We start from the raw sequence: 26,747 nt of genomic DNA on the forward strand, positions 1-26,747 counted from the left end.
AATTTGAAATTTTACTTTTTGATAATATTATAAACAGGGATTATTTGTTCTGAAATTACCTTTACATTAGCTGGATAATCTATAGCTAATTCCTAGCATATGTTCCTTGATATGAGTCCGAGAGCAGTTATTTCAGTTTGATAGTTATTATTCCAGACTAAAGAGCAGCTGTAAAGAATTGACAAAGTACATTACATGTCTGCATAAACAAAGATGACAAATATATTTTCAGAATCCAATTTTCATTTATAATTACTCCACAAATGGATTTTAAAAGGTTAAGAATGTGCTATAGAAATGAAAAGATGGTCTCACTACCAGATTATGACTGGAACATCATTTTCAGGGAGATACCTCAAAAATGTGTCAGTGTTGTTAGCGCTGAGAAATATATGGAGCTCTTGGGGAAGTGGGTAAAAGAGTCCAGAGCAATCAGAGATTCTGTTTTATGAATTTTGTGAATTCAGTTTGTGAATATGTTCATATTGCGTCCTCTAGTGGTGACACTGTGGTACTTTTTCCAGTTTTAGTTCAATAAACTACATTCACTATCCAAGGTGATACAGTGTGCACTTGTATTAATTGCAATTAAATTCAGTTTTATTTATTTCAGTTTAAATTTTCAAATGTACTTAATTTAATTTCTTATTAATTTCAATATTCAGTATTGTTTGAGGGGGGTGCAGTGGTGCAGTGGGTTGGACCGGGTCCTGCTCTCTGGTGGGTCTGGGGTTCGAGTCCCGCTCGAGGTGCCTTGCGACGGACTGGCATCCCGTCCTGGGTGTCTCCCCTCCCCCTCCAGCCTTGTGCCCTGAGTTGCCAGGTTAGGCTCCGGCTCCCCGCGACCCCGTATGGGACAAGCGGTTCAGATGATGTGTGATGTATTGTTTGAGATGGGGGTGCGGTGGTGCAGCAGGTTGGGTCTCTGGGTCCAGCCCTATGCCCTGTGTTGCCAGGTTAGGCTCCAGCTTGCTGCAACCCCACTCGGGACAAGTGGCTTCAGCCTGTGTGAGTGAGTATTCTTTGATATTTACTGGACCCAGTTAGGTTCATTAGCTAACTCAAACATGGTACAATCGTTGAACAGGTAGCACTGGTACCTCATTTCACCTTATCTACTGGCTGTGTATTTGGATGTGGGTTCAAAGCTGGATCACTCTGCATACAGCTTAGATATTCTCCCCATGTTTGCAAAGGTTTATCTGGGTAATCTTGCTTCCTCCCTGGACCAAAGACATACATATCAGGCAAACTGGGGAATCCTAATTTCCAGTGTGTGTCTGTGTTTGCTGTATTAATGTGAGAATGATTGTAGGGAGTTCAGTGCAGTGTATCTTGAACTGTAAGCTGTTTTTGATAAAGAAGTCATGTAAATACTAGTTAATCATGGTAGCTATGTAGCTTTGGAGAAAAGTGTCTGTTAAATAGATAAATTTCAATGTAAGAGTCTAGTCTCTTCAAATGCTTCCGCAGACCTCCCACTCAAGACTTCTTCCGTCGACATCATCTTTTCACCTTGACTTTCTGTAAGGAACCTTAGTGGAACTGGATGACTCATTCATCTCCAATCATTGCATTGCTTCACTTGCCCACATTTTTTGCTTATTCCTTTACAACATCCGTTAAATTTACCCCTTCATTACTGACTGCACTACACATTTGCATGTTACATTTAGCAGATGCTCTTCTCCAAAGCAACGTACACCTCTGAGAGCAATACAAACAATGCAGAGAGCAATCTGGATGCAGACACATGATGAGACGTACCTTGCTGAGCTGGGAAATCAAGTTAACACACAGCAACAATGTTATTATTAGTTTGAAATTGACTTTAAAATCTTGTTTAATCTAGGATTCCCGGGAGGGGTGGGCAGCCATTGGGCCCTCAGAGGTTTTTCTCCCTTGACTTTCACTTTGAGTTTTTTGTTCCTTTCTGCCATGCCCAGTAGGCATACTTATACATTATATGAAAAGCTGCATATATGCTTTTTAAGACAAATAACATAGTGCATTCATAGAGCATAGAGGAGATCAGGGGAGAAGTGTCAGTAAGAGGTGAATTTTGAGACTGTTCTTGAAAGCTGATAGAGATTTAGCAGTTCTAAGGGGTTCATTCAACCACATTAGAGCCAAAACCAAAAACCTTAGTGTTTCTGATTTCGGACTGCTTCTGCATGGGACCACCAAGCAGGCAGGTGGAGAGTGTAGCAGTGTGGTTGGGGTGTGACAAATGATCAGGTCTTGTAGTTGTTGGGAAGCAAATCTGTTGATGGATTTGTAGGCCGTGACCAGAGTCCAAGACGCTTTGGCAGGTCAAACAACTCATGTAGCCCTCATCTAAGCCTTTGTTCTCTACAGGCTTTACTATTGCAACTCCCTTCAGGGAGATCAACCAATATCGGCCATCTTGACTCTCCAACTCATTGAAGTAACTGCTGACCACCTCCTGTAATGTATAAAGCTCCAGCAGTGTTCTGTCTGTGTCTCTCCACACACAGGTCCCTGCTTGGCTTGGATTCTCGGGACCTCCAGTCTCTCATCTCTTACAATTGCACTCCGTCTAAACTCCGCTCTGCTTCTGCTAGCCTTCACTGTGTACCTCTTCTCCCCAGGCACACACAAACACACATACACAGAAGGATCACTCATTCTCTTTTCTACCTCCCAAGCTGTATAACGAATTTCAATCCAAAACAAGGTGTGCTACCATTCTCTTAACTTTCCACCAGCTTTCCAAGACTCATCTCTTCCCTTACTCTTTCAGAATTGTCTAAACATCTGCTCTTTCCTACCCATATTTCATACAGTAATTCTTCCATGTTAATTTGTCTTGCCTTATGCCATTATTCTTCTTCTTCTTATAATAATAATAATAATCATAATAATAATAATAAAAACAGCAAGGAATCTCCTGGATCTTGCCAACACTGTGAAGTTTCTCTCTTCTGCATGTTCACTATGCTACTGATTCATTTTCCCTTTGCAGAAAAAAATCATCTCTATTTAAATAATTGAAGAATACTAAAAAAAAAGATGTTGATTCAGAATTTTGTCATTTAATAATCTATGCCAGTAGAAAATCAGTTTGATTTTCTGGAAATTTACACTGATTTCATCTGCTCATGGTAAAACCATTAAAACCATCAATATCTATTTTATAAGTAAAGTCATATTCGTGTAATTCATGGCTGGTTAACTTGGGAAACTGTGAAAAATGCTCCCTTGGCAGACTGAAATTAACTGCACATGTAACATAGAAGTGAGAAGGACGTGTTAAAAACTGTAAAAAGTGCATGAGAAAAAGAAACAAAAAGTTTGCCTATGAAACACACAGTGCAGATTCCATCCATCCATCCTTCTTCACACTTCAAAGCCTGGAGAGGGTTGCAGTGGCAGTAGGCCAAGCCGGACACACCATATTTCCCTTTCAGGAGCAATACTGTCCAACACCTCCTGTGGGATTCCTACATGTCCACAGGTCAGACTGCAGATACAATTTCTCCACTGTGTCCTGAGCCTTTACCAAGACCTCCTCCCAGTGGAACCTGCCTAATGCACAACCAGTTGAGGCCCGCAGAAGGTTTTTTAACTAGATTCTTGAACTACCTTAACTGGCTTTTCTCAGGTCTCCCTGCTTGAGCTCCTCATCTTGTTATAGCGTATGAGCCCTGCCACCCTGTGAGGAACCTAGCTTATGCCGCATGTATCTTGTTCTTGCTGTTTCGGGTGCTACTTAAAGCTCATGACAATAGGTCAGAATGAGGATGTAGACTCAATGGTAAAGTAAAAGCTTAGTTTGAGGGCTTCATCACCACAGACCTGCACAACATAAAGCTGTTGGTCAGTCACATGATTCCCTGTTATCACTCATGCAATGAACTCCAAGTTATCTAACCTTTGGGTTGTGTTCAAGACATCCATCTATTTTTGGTGTCACCATCCTAAACTGGGCACCCCAATGTAATCATTTATAAAACAATTATAAAGCACAGATTATCACCTAATGTTGTGTTACGCCTTCTAACCAACTTCATTTCTAGGCATCATGACAAGTTCTACTCTTCTTTTTTTGTAATTTATTGTCTGTGTTTATTATGTCTATTGCCTATGTCTGTGTGAACTCACCTGGGGCCTCTCAAATGGGTGCCCCTAGAGAATAAGAAAGACCACCCCAATCCAGGTGCTTTCTTCCAAACAACATCCCCAGGCTTGGTTCCAGCTTGGGTCCCTGTAACTTCAGTTCAGGTGACATAGTCTTATGACTTGTTAGTTATAATAGTAGTAACTTAATGGGGGTGTGGTGGCACAGCAGGCTTGGCCAGGGCCTGCTGTGTGGCAGGTCTGGGGTTTGAGTCCTGCTTGGGGTGCCTTACGGCAGACTGATGCCCTATCTGGGGTGTGTCCCTTGTGCCCTGTGTTGCCCAGTTAGGTTCTGGCTCGCCGGGACAAGCGGATGTAGAAATTACGTGCGTGCAGTAGTAACCTGTGGTGACACACCATGTAGCCCACAGTGAGAGTCTGCAAGGTTTGAAAATCTTCATCTTGCAGTGATGTGCTGCTTAGACAACAACAACTCTACCCTGTCTGGTCTTCTGGTCTCTGCCATCCAAGCCTCTCAAGCTGACACAGAAAGCTACAGCAGGCATTGTGCTGGACCTGGCAAAGTGTTACCATGGATCTCCCTCATCTCTCTCCAATCTGCCTGTATCAGGTTGAAGACTACAGCCTAATCACAGCTTAGAAGACCATGAAGGCCCCTGGATACTTGCAGGACCTAGTTGCTCACTATGCTGAAGATAGACTGCTATGCTTCTCATTTTGGGCACTTGTCCCACACACAAGAGGCCCAGAATCAAAGGCCCATAAGTTGTGGGTTTTGGCTCTGCTGTGCTGGAATGAGTTTCATGAACTGTTGAATTCCCTTCAACAACTAAGAATGGTATCGTTTTCAGACCCAGATCTCCTTACTGCTCCACAAATAATCTTTTATGATCATCTTTGCATTTTCTATCAACTTTATAGGCAGTTATGTGAGTAATGTGAAAATGGTGTATCAGACAAACTGTGTTTTAAGAACCACATGTCTGGATGTAAAGTTCTTTGCTGTGAAAAGATCTTTTGTTTACTCTGAGTTCTATATTGATTTGGAGAAATGCATCTGTTAAACAAATAAACACAAAAGCAGTGTTAAACTCCTTTGGGTCTGGTCCCTACCTGTGTGGAGACTGGTTGTTCTCTCCCTCTCATCACACTCTAGATTTTCTCTCCCTGTTCAATAGAGGGAACTTGGCACGATAGTGAAGAGAATACATAAATATTCTCCACACTGTTGTATCAAGTTCCCCCTATTATCTCTCCATCTTTGCATGATTGTTTCATGTACTTTCCATTATTATTTCATTTATTTTCACTAACCACTTGTCCTGATCAGGCCCACACCTATCCCAGAATTGCTGGGGACCAGGCTGAGGGGAGGAACAAACTGGACAGAATGCCAGTCCATTGCAGGGTAGCTGCCCGCACTCCAGACAGACTGAGTCGGATCCAAACCTACACCAGAACAGCCCATAGGCTATGAGACGGCAGCGCTTCCCGCTGCGCCACCACGGCACCCCTCGTTCCATCATTTATGTTCCCTATCTCAACACTTTTGTGTCTCTCCACCATCATCATCATCTCATGTTCTCATTAGAGCTCCATCTTGCATGTTCTCTCCATCTTCCTTTACTTTATCAATTCACGTTATCTCAGGATCTTCAGTCTGCTCTCGATTAAGGTTTTTGATTCTGTGCTCTCCAGTATTTCTCTGTCCTCCATTATCTCTCCACCATCTCTCCATTTTCTCCCCATCTGCCCTCGTTCTTTCCCTCTCGTCGCCTCTGCACGCACGCAGCCCGATGTTGCAACCACCACGGCAGCTGGCTGTCCGTCATTTGGCGGCAGGCGTCTCCATTTCCCAGAAATCCCCCGTTACTCGGTGCGCGCACGTTCAAAATGTGCGCTATCCCTTTAAGCATCGTTCTCTCACACGATTCGCATTGACGAATCCACCATTTTCCAAAACGGAGTAGCGGTCCGCGGCAGCGAGGAGGACGGCGGCTCGCGCTACCTGCGCACAGCGGCGCGAGCGGGGCGCTTATGGCAGCCAACATGTACCGAGTGGGAGGTAGGAGAGCGCTCTTCATCCTGCCTCCTCTTCATCGCGCACACGATTTCGGATTTGGAATACACGCGAAAAAGCGGACGGCGCTTCCCTTTCGCTATCCAAATAGCTCGCTAGCGTGCAGACGGGACGGGTACGGCAGCCAGGAGTGCGAACTGTGGTGGTGATGATGATGATGATGATGATGATGAGGAGGAGGATGGTGATGACGAAGGGGGGGGGTAGGGTGAAGAGCACCCCGGGACTGTCTTTCCTCTTTTTTCATGCGCAAAAAAAAACTGCCGTTGCTACAAGTTGGAGGTTTAAGTTTCTTTAAAGCGCTTTATTTTACTTAAAGGGCTTTTCCTCCGGTTTTCCGCCTCAGACCGCACTCCTCATTGTTAAGAACAACGCCCCCTCCACGCACCCCGCGCCACCCCCACCCCGCGAGCGCTCGCGCGCCAGCAGTTCTGTGTGTGTCCGCGCTCGAGCTACTAGCGGGTGCTCACTTCTCAGAATCGCTGAACGGCGGGGAGAGCGCAGACAACTTTGTCAAGATTCTGTCATCCTCAAGTTGTGAACCGCACAATAGTTCTCATAAGTAGGAAACGTTTAAAAAAAAAAAAAAAAAAAAAAAGCGAACTCCGGCACCCCACATACAGTGAGTGACGGCCAGCCAGGGGGGACATCATTTGATTGAGCACCATCTGCTTCCACTCTTGTTTTTAATGCTGACATTTCCTTCATTTAGTGGACACTTTCCTCCAAAGAGATTTACAAAAGTGTTAAGATACCTACTGTGACTTGTATAGCAAGGTCATTTTTACCAGTGTGTTGCAGGGAAAATACCGGCTTGATCAGACTCCTAGAGCAGCGAGTTGGTGAGATTCAAACCTGCAACCTTTTGGATCCAAAGGCAGCAGCTCAAACCACTATGCTGCCAGCTCCACCGACTCATGTTTTCAGTCTTTGCTTAATTGGCTCCATATTGTAACTGGCTCCACGCTGTAGGTTCTTACAGTGTTTTTTTTTTTTTTTTTAATTTATATCATTAAACACATTTTAAGACCCATTTCACTGTGCGTTTAGGAAATAGCTATACTTCAGCACAGGTTTTGGGGAGATACATTGGTAAAAATAGTGCGGGTGATGAACTGGCATGGGGAATGGGTTGGAATGGGACCCAGTGTGTGCACAACCTTCCAGGGAATGGGTCTGATCCCCTCATGGTTTCTTTTCGAACTCTCTGACGGCGCGGTGCTGTGAGTCGAGATCACTGATCGCACCTCACTGTTTGGCATCTGGTGCTGTGATCAACGCCCACTGTGATCACGCACATCCCCCGGGAATGCCTTCATACATTTACATTTATTAAGCAGATGTTTTTTTTTTTTTTTTTTTTTAACAATGTGACTTCCAACAAACTCTATGTAGTGTTATCAGCCCATGCACCTTATTCACCGAGGTGACTTACACTGCTAGATACACTACTTACACAGGGTCACACATCCATACATCAGTGGAACACACACTCTCTGTCACTCACACACTATCTGGGAACCTGAACAGCATATCTTTGGACTGTGGGAGGAAACCAGGACAGACACGGGGAGAACATGCAGACTTCTCACAGACTGAGCAAGGAGTGAACCCACGTCCTCTCGCACCACAGGTGCTGTGAGACAGCATCACTACTCATTGTGCTGCCAACCTCTGAAAAGGTGGGCCGGCTGCTTATTTTTGGGTTTGCTGCTATAAATACAGTTGTTCACAAGTATAATGAAGGATCTTTATGAAGTTTAGTTTCAAGTGCTGTGCCCCCCCCCCCCCCCGCTGCTATTCCGAAACCAAACTTCTTAAAATTATTGTTCTAGAAGGCTGTTGAAAGGTAAGATGGGAGAAGAGCTATGTACAGTGACACACTGATGAGTGTGCGCTTAACATTGTGTGCTTTTCTGTTTGAGGTCGTGTGTCAACCATTGTGTGTATTACCTTCTTTTACTATGGGGTGTCGACAGCATAGCTCAGACAGGAGTTGCGCAGCCCTACTGGAAAAGCTGCACTGATTTTCAGTTGTATTTTCTCAATGTGCATCTTTATTCAAACCAGGGCTCATATCAGTTTTTGTTATTAAGATCTAAATGTAGTTTAAAATAACATAGAGCTCAATAGGGTCAGCATTAACGTTAAAACGTGTAAAAAGTGCGTTCACTGGTTGCGCACAATTCGGCCAGACTGCCTGTTCTTGGCTGTCATTTGTTGCTGTTGCTGACTGGGGCTGTGTGTGTGTGTGTGTAAGTTGGATGTCCAGCATCCATCTCCATGGAGCCCAGTACACATCTCAGTCATACAACTCCCAGCTGTCAATAATGGCTGCTTCAGTACTGGTCCAGTTGGATCAGTCTCTCTTTTGAGCTGTGCATATGTCAATACACACTCTGTGTTCATTCAGCTCTGACCTTTTGCTCTCTACTGGTACCGGGGTCCAGGGTTCACTGCATGAAGAGCTCCTACTTCTTCCAGCCTCGCCAAGGGTTCTGGTTGCCCCCCGTTTTAAATGGAAAGCTGACAGACTACTGTGGCACATGTACAAGTGTTTTTGAATGCAAACATCCACAGCAACAGAAGTGTTGGTTGACCATGTCTTCAGCCTCGTGTTTTTCTCTCTTTATAGATTATGTCTATTTTGAGAATTCGTCCAGCAACCCCTTCCTGATCAGAAGGATAGAGGAGCTTAATAAGGTAAGACAGGGTGCACCCACCTAAGGCCAGAACGATCCATGCTAAGGAGTAGTTTGTCATACAGCTATTACTAACCACCATAAGCTTTAAAACTATATTTATTTTTAAAAGTGAGTTGTCATTTCATATATTTTCATGATTACATGGAAAGATTCATGGAACAGATCTTTCACCAGGTTAGTGCTCCGAAACATGACTTGTTGCAGTAGCTGGTGGTCATTTACGTTGTTCCTGTGTTGTTCCTTATAATACATTGGTTGTTAAATTAGATGAGCCGCATGCATATGATTGTATGGATGATATGTGATGCCTTTGCTCAATTGTCTGTGAGATTAGGAAATGTGTCAATGTCACTGTTGGTTTCATTTGTTGGGTTGGGAGCATCGGGGCAATATTTGGATGCTGTAAGAGCCCGTTTTTAAATACACAGGAAAGTGCTTTGCTGAGTAGTTCCAGAATAACATGGACCTCATTTTGATGCATCTTTATTTACAGACTGTTAACGGCAACGTGGAGGCCAAGGTGTTGTGTTTCTACAGACGCCGGGACATATCCAGTGCGCTTGTTGCTCTTGCGGACAAGCATGCACGTGAGTCTGGGTGGTGTCACTGTTTTGACGGGCTGATTTCTTTGAGCTTTTTTCACGAAAATCTTATCAGGAAACTTACTTGTTTACTCCATGGAGTTTATCCTCGTATGACTGGAAAAATGGGGGGTATTTGTCATCATGTCATTAACCAGTCATTCCAATATATCATATATATATATATATATATATATATATATATACACGCGTGTGTGTGTGTGTACATATATATTATCATTTAACATTATAGTCATGTTGTTATACATAAAGCTTTATTTTAAAGAAATGGAGCACAATGTGTCAAAGTAAGAAATAGACATTTGTATAGTAATTGAATGCACAGTACTCAAATCACTTGAAATATTGAAATAAAGTTAGTTATTTCTTTTAACACACTAAAATTTTGTCCAGTATCCTGGTACAAGAGAAAAAATACCGATGACCGTAATGAGTACAAAGAATAAGATGATTCCTACCAATTCTACATTTCAAAAAATGTTATGTGTTGAGTGTTGTATGCTACAAATCAGTTTAAATTGTTTTTTTTCTTTTTTTTTTCTTTTTTTTTTTTAACTGTCTGGGGTTCTTTTTACTGACTAAGCAACTACCACTCAAGAAAAAAAATTACAGATGATTATGATACAGGATGGAACATGGCACAATGTTTACAACATTCACTTATTAAATCTGCATTTATAAATAAAATTTTCTTATGCAAGAAAATCCTTTGGAAAATTTTGTGTTTCACTTTGCCATTTTTTTTTATTTTTCTTTGAAAATTTTGCAAAAATATATGAATATATTAAAAAAAAAAAAAATACTGCAAACCACTAGACTGTCTGGTCATTCCAATATCCAGTCACCTTAGATCTCCTTGTGATTATAAGAATTATAATTTTGCAATTTTGTGACTTCTGTTCTATCAGTCAAATTTAGTCTAAATCCTAAGCAGCCTTTTGAAATTATTACTGTTTCAGTTATATGGTTTCCCTCCTTTTGGTGATGTGCAATTTCAGAATGTGTTTTAATTAATTTGACATTCTTCATCAGTGAATTCTCCCTCCATAAACCGTCACTCTTAAGACAAGTTATGTGAAAGAATGGTGTGACTCCTATACCAAAAAAAAAACCTTTCCTGGAGGAAATGAATGAATGTGTAGAAACGGTACTTTCTGAATATATGTCTAGTACCTAAAACAAATAACTTTTTGGGAATAAATCATGCGTCTTAAGGGAACAGGTCGATGGTGAAGGGAAAAAAAACACTGGTAACACCGAAATCTAGGTAGCTGCACATCTAGGAACTGTGGGTCCTCTGAAAGATTATTGCTCTTTTATTGCCTTAAATAAAAAATTATTTACTCCTGGCGTTTTTGGGGGCCCCTGGAAAGGTCACTAGCGAAGGTCCAGCTAGTAGGGGTGGACTGCTACAGGACTGGGCAATGCAGGGTCTACGGTTTTTCCATACAGTGCTGACATCCTGCCTTTCGGTATTTTGCTAATTCCTACTTTAAGAACATTTGCATGATGTGGGGAAAAAATATGCAAGCTGCAGGCTGTGAAGTGCTGGCCAGTTTCTACCAACTCTTTTCTAACATATGTTGGGCTCACTGATGTGGGTAAAGGTGCCGGGGCCCGCTTGCTTCACAGCACCATGCTGCCCGTTGCTGCGGATGAGAAACCACAGTGTAGGACTTGCCTTCTCACTTACTGCTTGCACACACTGCCTGCATTTTTTGTGCAAGTGCTTACGCTGTGATTCAGACGGGATTATTTCTCTGTGCGGAAGTGGACACCCCTTCTTCCTGGAACTGCCCCCACCCCACTAGTATGCTGGAAGGATGAGGTCTCACCACCCTTCTTAGACTTGCAAAATCTGGCCTTCGGTTTTACACCACTTGGCACGTCCTGAAATGAAAATCTTATAAAGAGTTTTCGATTACACTGTTATTAGTCGCCAGGGCAGTAGATGCGAGATGACTGCAGCTTGTGATTGTGTCTTGGTACATGATCAAAGGATCTGTGTTTCAGTTTGCCAATGAGCAGCAGATATGGATGTTATTTATCCCTTAGGAAATGTGGAAACTAAGCATGAATCTTTTTTTTTCTTTTTCTCCCCTTCCTTCACAGCACTAACAAAACTGAAATGCATAGAGTGGAGAGAAAGAGATGGGAGAGACATTTAAAAGTACAATAATTCCTCATAACAGTTCCTTGTACAATAAAGAATCCATTACAAAAAAATATAAAACCTTTTTCATACACTGGATTTATTGTTATGTACAACAACATTTCTGCTGATTAAGTGGTAATTTTACTTCCACAACAAGTGTTTTATTCAGTGCCTTCTGTGTTTTTTACTGCCTGGCACTGGGCGTTTTCCATACAACAGTATATACTTCCTACTTTCTCTCTATCAAATTGACAGTCTCAGCCAGTCTGAACCATCAGTAAAGCATATATGTAGCGGCACATATGAAATAGCAGATCATTGTTAACTTATTTAGCTGAGAGTTTTCTCCAAAGGAACCTACAGGGTTGAACTACTTATTGCAATTGACCCATTTATACAGCACGGTGATTTTTATTTCGGTAGGAGTAATTGAAGGTAAGTACACTGAACAAGGGTTTGACAGCAGAGAGTCCAACGTTTGGAGTAGTGTCCATGTGCTTTGCAGTGAGAAAGCCGTAGGCAGCAATCTTGTGTCCTTTAAACATCCGTGACCCAGTTTATCAGAATGATGGTTCCAGGGTTTACCCTCTTTTATGCTCTGTACTTCTTAGACTCTGCAGCTCCACCACCTGACACTGGGCAAGTAGTTATTAATAATCTATAAATGAAAATATAACGATAAAAGACAAGTTAGAAATAATACTGTTGTGACAATGTATATAATATGTTGGTGTTATCATTGTCCTGTATAAAAATACCCTTTATTTTGGTATTCTAATAAATTTGTGATGTTTTTAAAGAAAGAACTGAATATTTTTTGGTCATTCGACCCTCTCACAGTAGGAATTTTCTTTATGAGGTGATTTCACAGAAAAAAATAACTCCATTATGTAAGGAATGGGTGTACTGAATTTTATGTGAACCCAGTCAAAGGACTTTCCACTCAAATTCATAAAACTGTTGCAACCGGTAGAAGATAGGACTGTTTACTGAATCATTTAAGGAGTTGTGAACCTGGGGTTAAATAGATTGTACGACCACTTCAGGGCTTATCACCTATGCAGAAAGGTGCGTTGTTCACTAGTGGTGACACTGCTGTTTCTTGTGGGCCAGGAGAGATGGAACAGGAGATGGAGAACCTAGACTTGCTCAGCCTCCCAGAGCAGCAGAAGCACCAGCTACGGCACAGAGAGCTCTTCTTATCCCGCCAGCTGGAGTCTCTGCCTGCAACACACATCAGGTAACATCTTACCTGCACACACCTGTCATTGCCACATATATTGATGACGTCTCGTTATCTGCGCTCGGATAAAATGTGAACCTGCTGTCATCAGTGCCCAGTTCCCGCATTTCCACTGCTAAGTGAGAGCACCTCATGTTGTTGAGCTGAAGTGCGGTCTTCTCCGAGCTAAAAAATCACCTCTTTTGTGATGTCATAAATGCATTTTAGGAGAGTCAGTAAATCTGATGCACTGTCATTTTTTTGTTCAGAGGCAAATGCAGCGTCACGCTGCTCAACGAAACCGAGATACTCACGTCTTACCTGGATCGAGAGGTAGGCGTGTCCTCAGGTCTCTAGGGCTGCCTGGACTCTCTGTACAGGTGTTAGAGATGGGCTAGTTACATCACCGGTGTCCATCTGTCTCTCCATCCACTCTTTCCCCTCCAACTGCTGCTGCAGGACTCCTTTTTCTACTCCCTGGTGTATGACCCCCAGCAGAGGACTCTCTTGGCAGACAAGGGCGAGATCAGGGTCGGGAGCAAGTACCAGGCAGAGGTTGCCGATTCCCTGGTAGATGGTGAGAGCATGAAGACGTTTAATAGCACGTGTTTGATGATAGACAAATTCAGATTTTAGATGTTACAGTCTGCGTCTACAAAACATCCATGCATCTACTGTGATAAAGAGAGGCAGGTACCCATTACTAATATTGCTGACTAGTGCCTGGTTCAGGGCAACGGGTTGCATAGTGGTTACAGCTGTCATCATGTAGTAAAAAAAAAAAAACATGGTTGCATATACCAGCACTTACTTGCAGTACCAATAAGCTATTTGTCCAGAACGGGTATGGTAAAAAATAACCCAGCTGCATAAAGGGTTGAATAAGCATTAGTAGCTTAGTAAAGTGAGTCACTTTGGAGAAACGTGTCGCCCAAATGAACGAATGAATAAAGTATGCACCGGTTTGTGTGCCAGCTCGTGCAGAAAGCTAATGGTTGCAGATCATTTATCCCCAGAGGTGGACCAGGACCGGGACCAGTCCAAATTGGAGGAGAAGGTGTGGGATCCTAGCAGCACTCTGACCGATAAGCAGATCGACCAGTTCTTGGTGGTAGCTCGGTAAGCGGGGGATGCTTTGAGTACTACTGCCTGAGAGGCAGGTTTTCTTTAATGAATTGCTCCCCCTACATCTTGTGCCCCACCCCCATCCCCTCCCTGCATCCCCGCAGCTCAGTGGGCACCTTTGCTCGGGCCCTGGACAGCAGCAGTGCGGCCCGCCAGCCCAGCCTTCATATGAGTGCCGCCTCTGCCTCCCGGGACATCACGCTGGTGAGTGCCGCACCCTTGGGTCCCTACACAACTACCCTCTCGGTGCCCACTTCTACTGCCTTGGCTATGTTTGGTCCATTGGTGTCACACATCCAGTCCAGTTCCACTTCCCTCCTCCCCTTCACTTCAGTTCTTTCACACGCAAGTGTTACTGCCAGTATCTGTATTTGTGGCACTTCAAGTTCAGATATGTAGTGACTCAAGTGATTTGCCTCCACACACTTACTGTGAGTTCGCTTCTCTTCTCATGAGTTGTTATATTCCAGATCGCCTGGTGAGAATTTTAATATGTAATATTAATACAGCTCATCTGATGAGAACATGTTGCTGAACGTTGCTGTGATGGTGTCACTCTTGCCTCAGTTCCATGCCATGGATGTGCTCCACAAGACGGGCTATGATATATCCCGAGCCCTAAGCGCCCTTGTACCCCATGGGGGTCCGGTTCTGTGCCGGGACGAGATGGAGGAGTGGAGCCCTTCTGAGGCAAGGAGGTTTGAGGAGGCGCTGGAGAAGTACGGGAAGGATTTTGCCGACATTCGGCAGGACTGCGTGAGTCAGTGGTCCTCATGTGTTATGTGATGATCAGTATGTCGTCGTATGTGGGGATGAGAGTGACACACCCATCTGTCTCTTTCTGCAGTTCTGACTGACACCTAGTGATTTTTGTAGCTGTGGACTCCCAAAAAAAGCAATCGGGACAATTTACCAAATTAGTCCGTTTCATGATTTTCATATTTCAAACTGAGAATCTGTTTATTGCGAAGGACTGTTGTAAGGCTTTGGGTATAACTCTCCTCTCTGCTGCCTGCAAATTACAATGAGTCACAAAACTACAATGTGCAACTGCTGTAGCTCCAGCCCTCAGAGCTGTAGGCCTTTTGCATTTGTATTTTTGAATAACATGAGTTACAACCAAAGGACAGCAGACAGATTTCAGAATGTCCCTTACAGACTTATACTGCTCTTCCTTACCTTCAGCTCCCATGGAAGTCCCTCACAAGTATTGTTGAATTCTACTACATGTGGAAGACAACGGACAGATACGTCCAGCAGGTGCGACATATTTCCTTTCTGTTCATATGGGGGAGAGATGAGAGCCTAATAGGATTACTTCAGAAATTACTTGTCTGTGCTGCTGTTCTTCCTGCTCCAGAAACGGTTAAAGGCGGCAGAAGCGGAAAGCAAGTTGAAGCAGGTCTATATCCCTATCTAGTGAGTAGATGTATAAATTTGGGTGTTTCTTAAGTGTGTCGCTCTCAGTTCCTCACTGCTGTTGTGCTGCTGAGCAGTGCTTTACACTGGTTCTCCCCACCTTGTTGCACTTAGCAACAAGCCCAACCCAAACCGGCTGAGTGGCGCTGGTGGGAAGACAAGCCTTGTAAATGGTTCTGGGGTGGTGTCGAACCCTCTGGGCCAGGCTGTGGACCTCAGCCGGCCTTGTGAGAGCTGCCATGGTGAGTGAGACAGGACCGAACTTCTTGGATGCTCGGACGCTCGCTTGGGGTTTGCCTTTGACCATATTAATGTCCGACCTTGACCCTTTGTGCAGCTGCAGCCTCTTCCCAGTGGTACTCGTGGGGTCCGTCGCTCATGCAGTGCCGCCTGTGTGCCCCCTGCTGGGTGTACTGGAGGAAGTATGGCGGGCTGAAGATGTCCACACGGCTAGATGGAGATCGGCCAGGGCCCAGCAGCATGGTGGGTATTACTGCACAGTCATATGAATGAAACAAACCCTCTCGCTCTTTGCCCACACACCTCTTGAAATGGTTTTCCAGGAACAGGAGCTACGTCTCTCATGTTTAGTTTCTGTATTAGGTATCCAGTGTTACCCAGAGAAACAAGCATGAAGCGCACACCCAGGGCAGGTAAATTACATCACTGCTGGATGTACCCCTTTAAGTCTGAAAACACAACTGGATGACAGAATTTTCTAGAGGCACCCTACCTGTAGGACTTTTAGAGGACACAGGGTGCAGATGTTGTACCAGCCAGCTGCAGAGGGTACAAGTACAATGTTCTGTGCTGGGGAAGTGGCATTTCTACAAGTGACTACAGCCAGCAGACTGAATAAAGAAGTGAGGAAGACCTGGGAGTTGAGCTGGACTCTCTGAAGGAAGAGTCTACATGACACTTGAGCTAAACAGAGGAGGACCTTCAGTGACAGACTGCTCCACTTGTACTGCACTGAGGAGTACTGTCATCAGCTTTACGAGTCTGTGACAAATGTACTGGTTTGAGGGACACAAGGACACTGACTCCAGTTGTCTGGATTTAATGGTCTTTACTGTGAAATTCTTAGGCTGGGAGAGGTGTTGGGGAGAAGGGGAAGAGAACAGTCTTAAGCCCTTTTCTCTCTCTCTCTCTCTCTCTCTCTCTCTCTCTCGCTTCATGGCAAGTCCTATCTCGCTTAAATGGCGAGTCATGGCAACTGGGTGTTTGTTAGTGGTAACCAGGTGTTTATGTTAAGATGGCATGGTTACCAGCACCTTACACACCCTTTCCGTCCTGGGTGTGTCCCCTCCCCCTTCAGCCTTGCGCCCTGTGTTGCCAGGAAAGGCTCCGGCTCGCCGCAATCCTGCTTGGGACAAGCGGTTGTTGACGATGGATGGATGTGGAAGAAAAGTAGCTGCTGATTAATTAAATAGCTAAATGTAGTTCTTTGGGAGAAGTAAAAACATCTGGAAACGCCTGTTTGGATTGCCTTTTTTTATTATCGGTGGCACGGCACTTCAGCAGGTGGTACCAGTGCCTGACGTTCCCTGGGCCGCGACTTTGGACGTAGGTTCAAGTCTTGCTCAGTCTCTGTGGACTTTGGGTGTTCTTCCTGTGTACACGTGGGTTTCCTCCAGGTGCTCTGGCTTCTTCCCACAATCCAAGTGAGAGAATTGAGTTTTTGTGTGTGATTGCCTCAAGATGGACTGGTGATCTGTCCAGGTTGTTTCCTGACTTGAATAGTGCCCTGTCTTTCCAGAATAGGCTGTGGACCACTGGATCCCTGTAATTATGAATTGATAATGAATGATTTTTTTTTTCAATTCTGTGATTATATTCAATCAAAAAAATATTAATTCATTAAGTTCACCTGGAAAACTGTGGTCCAAGAACTTGTCCTGACATTACAAAGGTTGATTGTGGAGTTTGAGGAGAGTGTGACTTTTCGGAGGGTGTATTTGTGTTTGCCCCGAGTCCTCATGTTCAGTGTGTGGCTGTGCGTGAACTCACTGTCTGTATGTCCCTGTGTTCATGCCATTGCAGAGCCCCCACAGCCAGCTGGAGAGATTTGGTTCGAATCCAAAGTTTGCACCAAAAACCAGGCAAGGCTTCTACATGCAGACATCCCAGCTGACGAGGGCTGCCAGGCGGGCGTGCCATGAAATGTTGCGGCCCAGACACCTCGCCCGCAACCCCTACACCCCACTGACCGCGGTCGCCGCAAGGGCAAAGTGTGAGTAGCCAGTTTCTTCCACCCAGCACACACTGCAGTGGGTCTCCCATCATTGGAGCACAAGGAGTGTGTGTCTTTAGCTGTGGGCTTTGGGGTTCCACAAAATGGGTGCGTTTATGAGCCCTTAGTCTGTGACTCTTGTGTCCGTTCCTCACCTTTCTGCTTTGGTCCACCTGATGGCCCAGTCATACAGTAAAATCAGTGTGATCTGCTGGGCCAGCAGGTGCAGCGCGGTGGCAGGAAGTGGCCAGGAATTCCTTGCCTTTGAAGCCAGTTGTGCGGAAGCCCCTGGAATCGGTGATCAGATACCTTGGTGAGAGGATAAGTGCCCTGTATTTTCTGAGATTTATTTCTCAGTAAGTTGATGGCCTGCATGCATTCAGAAGCATTTAATTTTTATTGGAGAAGGAACAAGGTTAATAATAAATGTGAAAATAAATGCTGTCAGTTATGCTGCATTCCAAGAACTGTTTTACGAAACTGATTTTCAATGATCTTCAGGGTAGCTTTGTGATGTTGGTATTTCTTAGCATAAACTTTTTGAATTTTGGATGATTATTTTATTTTCTGTACCTTGCTGTCAAGATTGAGATGTCCCATTCTGGTTTCAGTGACCCACCCCAGGCTTCAGAAACCCAGAGCCCCTCGCAACAGCACCCAGTGCACAGAGAACCAGGTGCCTGTCAAGACAACCCCAACCCTCAACAACAGCTCTCCCACCATCCTAGGCAGGAGGAGCTATGAGCACCACAACGGGCTGGATGGTGAGGGGGGACGTGGCTGTGGGTGGGTAGGTGGAGGAGGGCCAACGAGGGGGACAAAGAGATGGGAAATATGTCTGGGAGTGTGGTGTGATGAGATTGTAGTAAAACAGCACTGTCAGTTGCTTTTGTACTGTCTCCTGCTAGTGGGACTCCCTCTCAGCGAACCCCACCAGACCCTGATCCAGCATTACTGAAATTTTTCATTTCTTGGTTTAAAATTAGAAACCTTTCTTAATGTGGCATAGCAGTTAAATTAATGACATTTTTTGTTTACAGCAGTGCATTTAACTTACTGGTGATGTATTTTGTCACTTTATATCCTTCTAACAGTTAATTGTTTACTTAATGTTTGTTTAATTACATAAAACTTATAGAATATAGACAGAGACAATATCTACCAAGTGATTGCTGAGTGTTAAAATATGTTCAAGTGAAAGTGAAGTAATGTAGTTTTTTTACAATGAACTTTAAAGGATAGCAACATTGGCTGGCAGCCTGATTTATGAGAGAGTTAATTTTTAGGTCTTCTTGAATGAGATCCAGTTCTGTTGCATGATTTTAGTACAGATTGTTCCAGGCTTGGCTGCATTGTGCCGTAGTGTCGGATGCTGTTGATTTGCCATTGTGTGATGGCAGGGAAACATTACCCAATCTGTGCTTGGATGAGTGCCATGCTGCTTGGAGCCAGCAGAGGGCAGTGCAACACCTATCCTTTTTTATTATTTCTTCTATTTAATATGCTGGCACTGATATTGGTGTGTGTGTGTGTGTGTTTAACTCCCAATATCTCTAGCTTTCAGGAGTATCATACAGAGATCAGATCCACAGACTGCACACTGTTTCAACTCAATATAACCTCTTTCAATTTGTGGGTGTCTGTGTGATTCATTAGGTGACATTTCTAGTATAGAGCAGATTGGATGGGGTTGAGCTCAATAGCTGTCTGCTTCCTTCAGTACCGACTGCTCTCTGTAGTAATTTGTGGTGAATGGCCAAAGGTTAGTGTATGATCACTAGGTATGGAGCAGGTACACAGTGAATGTTTTCTGCTATAAACTGGAAAACTGGTTAGGACTCTGATTCTTGCAAATTTCTCACTTGTTTCTGTCAGTTCTTGCCAGTTCTACTGTATCACATACTTTGCTGCACACAACAGTGTTACTATAGTATCCAGATGCCTAAGTTTTTTAAAAAAAAAAAAAAAAACTACTTCAGTATTTCAGTATATCTAATCACTAGAGGTGGTTGTTAATATGTTCATAGGCTTAATAAAACTGAGAGCACCTTGAAACAGTACATTTGATTTCTAAACCCATTAGGTTCAAATTAATCGAATTTTGGCCGTTTTCAGAATGTGTACTGTGCTTTTTTAATAGTACAGTTTCTATTTATGTGTTTACATCTCCATCTGCAGATGTCTCTCTGTCTCAAATTTGACATTCAAATCAGAGTTTTTGTCCTCCTGGACTAAGTTGTGTTCTCTCTCATGTTGTTAGGTAAACCTAACCATGGACAAACCAGACAGATGGTAAGAGAACATTCCTCGGTGGTGGTGTATTCTGGGAGATCAGGCCACGTCTCTCTGAGAGCAGGCAATATTGGGGTGGGAGGGAAATGAGGAGGGAACCAGGCAGTGAAGGAGGGGGCAGCAGGGTTTCAGTTCAATTTAATTTATTTTTATAGAGCGCTCTTCTCACACAGTGACGCAGAGCGCTGAAGGGTTTGCCTCAGGCAGCTTCACATCTGTCTGGGGACCATCCTGGAAAGTGCTGGAGCATCCCTACTCAACTGACACTAGTGGACCCGGCAGCTTGTGCCTATTGTCAGGTGTGTCTTTACCACAATAATGGGGGCTGTAACGTCCAGCAGGCGCAGTGTCTCTGGGCAGCAATATGTGCACTTCAACACTTCCTAGGGCTGAAGGAGAACATTTGTGTATATTTAGTACATATTACACCTCTGGGCCAAAAATGTCCTTTTAGTTCATGTGTATATGTGAAAATTCTAAAGAGTAGATACACATTTCTAAACTCATTACGCTGCATTTCTTTTAGACAGCCAGTTAAACTAGCATTTTGGTGCTCCTCTCAGCAAAAGAGGGAATTTTTCTTGTTAAATAAAAATTAACCAAATAACGTAAGAATTTTATGTCCGCCATCATATATTTTTGAATTTGTTTTAATATTGTTTAATCCAATTTTATTGTATACCTTAAAGGTACACATAGGGCCATTAGGTGGTGTAGTGGTGAGAGCTGCCGCTGTGGACCCAAAAGACCAGAGTTTGAATCCCCACTCCTGCTGTAGTACCCTTGAGAAAAAGGTAGTTACCTTCAATTGTTACAGTAATAATTCCCAAGCTGTATAGATGGTTCAATAACTGTAAGTAGCTTAGTATATAAACCTGACATTTAAGTCATTTTGGACAACTGTGTCAGGTAAATAATGGTTAATAATAATAATAATAATAATAATAATAATAATAATAAGGAAGCTTTGATGTGCTTTGTTTTATATGGTGTTCATATAATGCTTTATTTCACAATATTTAAAGGCTTTTGTTGTTTATCTGCATGTCAGTGCTGTATAACTGTGACTCCAAAGTTAAAATCAAGTAGCTGGAGTACGTGACAACAGACACTTCTTGTAGGGATCAGTGAACCACCATTATTTCCTCATGAAGCCATTGTCCAGTAATAGTTCCAGTGTAATAACATCTAATGAAATCTCACCTGTCCTGCTTATTAAAATCTTATCAGGGCTGATTTTCCTCTTTAGAACAATGAAAGTCCTCTTTAAATTGACAAGCCTGGTGAAAACATTTTTTCAGCTGAACAGAAGTGCACAGCGCTTTTGTTAATGTGACGTCACCTTGAATAAGTCAATAATAACAGCTGAAAATTTGATGGAATGGAAATGACCTGGGATAAGAGATGACGATGACAAAGCAAGGATTGTAGAGGGGGTGCCTTGTTAGATTTTATTTTGCAGAGGTTGCCAGAGATGAACAATGTTTTCTACAGTGAACTTGGATTAGAGTTGAAATATCTTAAAGTTATGGGTTTGCTTAATTTAATTTACTAGCTTTTTTTGGCTCCTGTTAGGCACCCAGACCAAAAGCTACGCTGCGTGCGCTCAGCCGTCATATACCATGGTTCTCTACAACCAAAGACCACTGCAGCACCTTATGTAAATACAGCCATGTGTCGCTTAACGTCCAGGATACGTTCTGTCCAATAGGGCGTTAGGCGATTTGGATATTGTGCGAACATCATATATACCTTACAAGCCTATTATGGCATAATACCGTACCTATACTGTACTGACTAAATAACCAAGATTCTGTCCTGTATTTAAACTAATACAGTACTGTACTATTGTACACGTGATTGTCAAGTGGGACATGCCTAACTCGAGAGCAATAACATTCACTCCTTTTCCCACCTTTGTATTGTTTCATCACCTTTAATTTAGTTTCCAAATCAATAATCCTCCTTTGCCTCTTGTTGGCATCACTAGGACTGGTTTTGGTACTTTTGGGCAGTCATGATGCACCTTATTTTGCAAGATGTAAGTTAACCGAGAAATGATGCGCTCAATGAGACGCAAGATACACAAGACTGAGATGCTGCTGGCTACGGGGCGAAACAAAATATTATACAGTAAACCGTATTTTAACAAATAAATGCCATAATTGTAAGTAAGGAGAGTTCATGTTAAAATAGTGATAAAAAGTACAATACAATAAATACATGAACCAGTAACATAGATGTTTAATATCGCTATCGAGTATTATGTGTATGCACTGTATCGTTATACGCCTGGCAGTGCAATGGCTTTGCAATCGCTTTGTTTAAATAGGATACAGGTGTTGTGGGAAGATGCACTATGGTCGTTTATGTCTGCTACGTGCCGTTAGTCGATCGAGATTTTTCAACTCTATTATAACCTTATGTGACCTCGGACATATACGCAGGCGGACATTGTGTGGAAGGACAATAAGCAATTCATACCCTCCTTTAATATGAACAGGGGGCCGAGAAAAAGTTTATGGAACAGTCCAGGTGACCATTGGTCTCACTTGCGCACTGAAAGTGTTACCCTGCACACTGGTGCAAAACTGTCCAGTGAGGGAAACAGTCAGTAAAAAGTGCATGCAATAAAAATGATTAATAAAAGAAAGCCAGTTGTCCATATTGTTATTTCAAGCTTTTTCAAGTTTTTAGAGAAAGCAAATCACTTTGCTGGCAGAGCAGTTGCTGTGCAGCTTTCAGGCTGTCGGGCGAACCGCTAGAAGGATGTTTCGAAAAGGTTAAAACAGTCAAAGTGCCATCTTGAAAAACAGGTGAGAGATTTTTGGTGCATTGGTGTACTGTATTTCATCTCGCAAGTGTGCTTGCAGTACTGTTATTTAGTTCACAAACACCACACTTGCCTCATCGGGCTGTTCTAACAGTGTTCCCAAAAAATCCGTTCAAAATGAATAAATTGGAACAGTTACAGACCAGATGAAATATACCTTGCGCTGCAGAAAATTAGCTTTTGAGTCTCTGGTAATGTTTTTGTTCAAAAAAAGGGCAGCAGAACATAGACAAAGCTCTTCTTCAAAATGACAACTGAAAATTTTAAAACACAAACTCCCAGAATGGATTGAAACAACAGAAATCTTCAAAACACTATAAAATATAAATTGTACAAAAAAAGATAATAAAGAGCCTTTAAAAAGACACTGCTTTGCCTCATGAGCATGTACTTGGTTTCCACCAAAGGAGAAAAAATGTTTCTTAACTGGTGTAAAATACCATATATTCCAAACGACCATGACTCTGCATTGGATAAGTGGTTATTGACAATAAATTAATGAAAATATAACACTGAAAGCCAAGCGCACTGTGTGTGTGTGTGTGTGTGTGTGTGTGTGTGTGTATATAATATAAAGTAACATATAAAAAATTGAAAGGGAAAAATTTCTGAATTGCTTAAGTTATATTTTATTGCAAAATATAAAAATATATTAAATGTATCGCTTATTGTCAGGCATATTTTTTATTCTCATTTTTTATGTCATTTTTTAGTTTAATTTTATGTGATTTTTTTTTCAGAGGAAGAAATGGAAGTTCAAACAGCTCAAAATGGGAATTTGCTTAACTTGATGATTTCGTTAAACAAATAAGCCCCATTATCGGAATGCTGGGTGTATTTTTTAAATACATAATACAGTGACCCAAGATCAAATTATATTGATCTGTCTATGGTGAATATTGTATTGCTACAAGAAACAAAGAAATCTTACTCAGTAGATCCTAGATGGTGCCTAGGCTGTTTGGGCGAGGTTCGTACCCTCATAGTCGTCTGCCCGGTACTTCTGGGACAGGCTCCGAACCCCCGCGAGCCCGATCAGGACAAGCAGTTAATGAAAATGGATGGGTGGATAGATGCAAAGAATTTCAACATTTGAACCACTTTTTCATTTTGTCCCTGATGATTACAGGGTCTTTTAGGGTGGTTTACACCCCTGCAGTGGTACTGCTCTCTGATCTCTTTCTGGAGAGTTATAATCAGCCATCGTTAAGGAGAACTAAATGCCTAGAGTGGAAACTACATGGCTCACTTATTGCAGCCCGAAGCAGAGTCACCTTGTAAGTCAGTAGTGATTGTTTGAGGTCTCTGGATCTGTTTGTCCCTCTTTTCCCTGGGTGCCAGTTCGTTCTGGTGCCGTGGGCCTCCTCGTCATGATTGGCAAATGACAGCGCAGAATTTCAAAACTCCACAGCTTGGAGCCATCAAGGCTTTTGCTTGACTAGTGCTTCTCAGGCTGAGCGTCCTGTGAGAAGCACTCAGCATGTCTACTGAAAGTGATGGATTGTCCTCTACTCACTGTGCGACTCTCGCTTTTCCAGGGGAGGAAAGACAACCCTGCTGCCCTCTTGGATTTGCCATAGTCCCACGTAGGGATGCTCCAGACCTCACTCAGGGTGCTCGGTCTGCTCTGCTTTTCTGTCTAGCCTCCTCTTCTTTCTCCGTTTGTGAATCACTGCCATTCACAGGAATAGTTAAATGTTCATCTCACTGTAATGTAGCTTTTTATTCCCACTTTGTACACAGACAGTGTGCTCATTCAAAAAATACCACGTGTTTGTAATCATTTGTGTGGTATAAACTTTAAGCTCATGAGTCTGGCAATCCCACTGGATTTAGACTGGACGTGCCCATAGATGTCCACATGGATTTTAAGAAACAATCATTGTTCAGATCAAGATGAATTGGACATCTGGGCTGAATATTTATATTTCACATGACTCCTAAATAGTACACTATAATGTGTGCACTACAGTAAGTCCTCAACTTTCGAACATGATATTTTTGTGAAAAACACAGGTGACATTTGCCTTTGCAATGGCAGTTTTCTCAGCTTCGTTAACTTATTTTACTATTTTCGCTTTCCTTCACATAGTACCTGTGCATTTTTCTTACAAGCAGTATATTGTTTTCATAATGCTCTGCTGGAGGAATTAAAAAAAAGAACATGAGAAATATGCTGCAGTGATGTGAATGCCAAGCTGCCCCAGCACTGGTGGCAGCTTAGCTGGGCATGCTGGAACTTCTGGGAATTCTGGGGCTGCCAATGAATCCTGTTTTCAGCGATGTGGTGAAATTATTGCTTGGTGCAGGAAATTGGACATACCGTATGTCCAAGTTTGTTTGTAGTGGACATACGGTCAGGTGCGTTTGTATCTCTGAATGTTTATAAGTCGAGGACTTACTGTATAATTGACATATATGATATCTTTGAAAAAAATGGATGGCCAGTTACCCAATGACTTTGTCACACAGAGCTGATCAACAGGAGTAACGTGACTGCGGTAATTCTTGTTGAAGAAGCAGTCTAGGAGCTGCCTTAGTTGAGGTAACATGACCTGTGTTCAGGCTCTGTGTAGGTTTGAGCCTTGCTCTTTGTTGTGATCTTGCTCGACCAGCATTGTAGGCCTGAATGGATTCAGTGGGCACATGTGTTCTGTAAACACCCTGTGTTCTCCTTCTTTTGCGCCATGTCTCAGGTGGCAAGTGTGAAGCCCCGGGGCATCTTTGGAAGGGCCTGCCAAAAAGGCCATCTGACCCAGAAATCATTTCAGCCCCCCATCAAGAGACAGCGGCCAAGCTTGACTAACCCCTGTGGTGATCTCTGTTTCCTGGCAAAAAGAGGGACAAGGTGAGAAGCTGGGCTCACCTTGAAGATCCGCTCAGACATAAGGCATGGCTCTACTTACCTGAGGAAAACATTTCACACCTTTGCCTCTTTTACGCAAGCAGACACATCAAGCGACTTCTGCCTATTGCACAGATGAGAAGGGCTGCAAGGAGACCACATCAGCCAATCAGTGTCCTTCCCCTCCAGCCTGGCTCATCACTTAGAGCACCTGTCAACGAGGAGCCAATAGTCATTGACGACTGATCTCAGCTACAGCCAATCAGTATTGAGCTGACTGCATTAGGTTTTGGTCATAATAATCTGTATTGTTTTAAATATTGCTTTTATATTGACCATACACTTTGTTGATTTGTTACTTGTTACAACAAAGTAACGTTTCATGAAACTAAAAGTTGCATAAACCACGTGTCTTTTTACCTCTTACACATAGAAAAGAAAAAAGTTGTTTTTTTAAAGTTTCTTTATTGTTTCTTGTCTGTTTTGTGAACCAGCTCCATCTTTGAAGCAAGGAGTTTAATTTATTGAATGAATATATGACTGTGCCTTTATACCTTTTTCACAACTTGCGCATTACAGTTTTTATAATTGAAATAAATTGGTTATTTCTGCTTTGTGAATATTTGAATGCCAAGCATTGTTTCATTACATGAAAGATTTGTGCTTGACACGTTTAGATTAATTATGAGTTAGTCTAGATGTTTTATAGGTTCACATTGAAGTTCTATCATTAGTTCTGTTATATTAATCTTTTTTTTGAGCAAGAAGGAATGGGAGGAGGATCAGCAGGATGCAGTGCTTCTGAGGACTTGGAGTGGTCATGGCACCATGCTATGTGAAGTACCAGTTTATTTCCTGTTTTAGAAATGTTTCTATCATGTTAATGTTATATTTACTGAAAGAGGACTTTCCATGTGCTCATGCAGTTATCTGTAACAGCTTCCTGAGAGCACAGCAAACCAGCTTTCACAATAACAGCAGCAGAAAAAATCCACATCGTATTTTCATACAGGACTTTGCTTTAACAGGGAGGCATATGTCACTGATTATGTAAAAGTTTTGTCTGATTTTTGGAAAGGCAGTGCATGGTACTTTTTCAGGAATGTGAAGATGCAAAATTTTGTGGTGTACTCTA

General features: G+C 42.7%; 1 protein-coding gene across 11 annotated transcripts; it reads left to right on the plus strand.

Annotated features, from left to right (window-relative positions):
* The first annotated feature begins 6,015 nt into the window (after window positions 1-6,015).
* Window positions 6,016-26,122, plus strand: LOC108924056 (metastasis-associated protein MTA1-like). 11 transcript variants are annotated; one of them, XR_001965263.1, is made up of 21 exons: window positions 6,016-6,166; window positions 8,817-8,884; window positions 9,380-9,473; window positions 12,757-12,883; window positions 13,135-13,198; window positions 13,325-13,442; window positions 13,882-13,984; window positions 14,095-14,194; window positions 14,558-14,746; window positions 15,176-15,250; window positions 15,351-15,409; window positions 15,524-15,651; window positions 15,747-15,892; window positions 17,453-17,642; window positions 17,863-17,955; window positions 18,254-18,406; window positions 19,903-19,934; window positions 20,090-20,233; window positions 20,624-20,728; window positions 24,306-25,312; window positions 25,464-25,544. XR_001965263.1 is itself a non-coding variant. In XM_018735169.2 (19 exons), exons 1-19 carry the CDS (start codon window positions 6,139-6,141, stop codon window positions 25,856-25,858), a joined length of 2,064 nt encoding a protein of 687 aa, XP_018590685.1. In that variant the 5' UTR covers window positions 6,017-6,138; the 3' UTR covers window positions 25,859-26,117. The 11 variants fall into 11 exon arrangements, 6 of the variants coding, with proteins under 6 accessions (XP_018590685.1, XP_018590686.1, XP_018590687.1 ...); XR_001965262.1 differs by having other exon boundaries at window positions 20,090-20,728; XR_001965266.1 differs by having other exon boundaries at window positions 20,108-20,728.
* Window positions 26,123-26,747: the final 625 nt, after the last annotated feature.

Source organism: Scleropages formosus, chromosome 1 (genome assembly GCF_900964775.1).
Source record: "Scleropages formosus chromosome 1, fSclFor1.1, whole genome shotgun sequence".
NCBI classification, from domain to species: Eukaryota; Metazoa; Chordata; class Actinopteri; order Osteoglossiformes; family Osteoglossidae; genus Scleropages; species Scleropages formosus.

Excerpts from the sequence above, each read along its gene's own strand:
- LOC108924056 (XM_018735169.2), top strand. The coding sequence starts at position 6,139 with ATGGCAGCCAACATGTACCGAGTGGGAG. Across the intron at positions 13,199-13,324 it reads CGTCTTACCTGGATCGAGAG|GACTCCTTTTTCTACTCCCT; the intron begins GTAGGCGTGTCC and ends CTGCTGCTGCAG. Across the intron at positions 14,747-15,175 it reads CCGACATTCGGCAGGACTGC|CTCCCATGGAAGTCCCTCAC; the intron begins GTGAGTCAGTGG and ends CCTTACCTTCAG.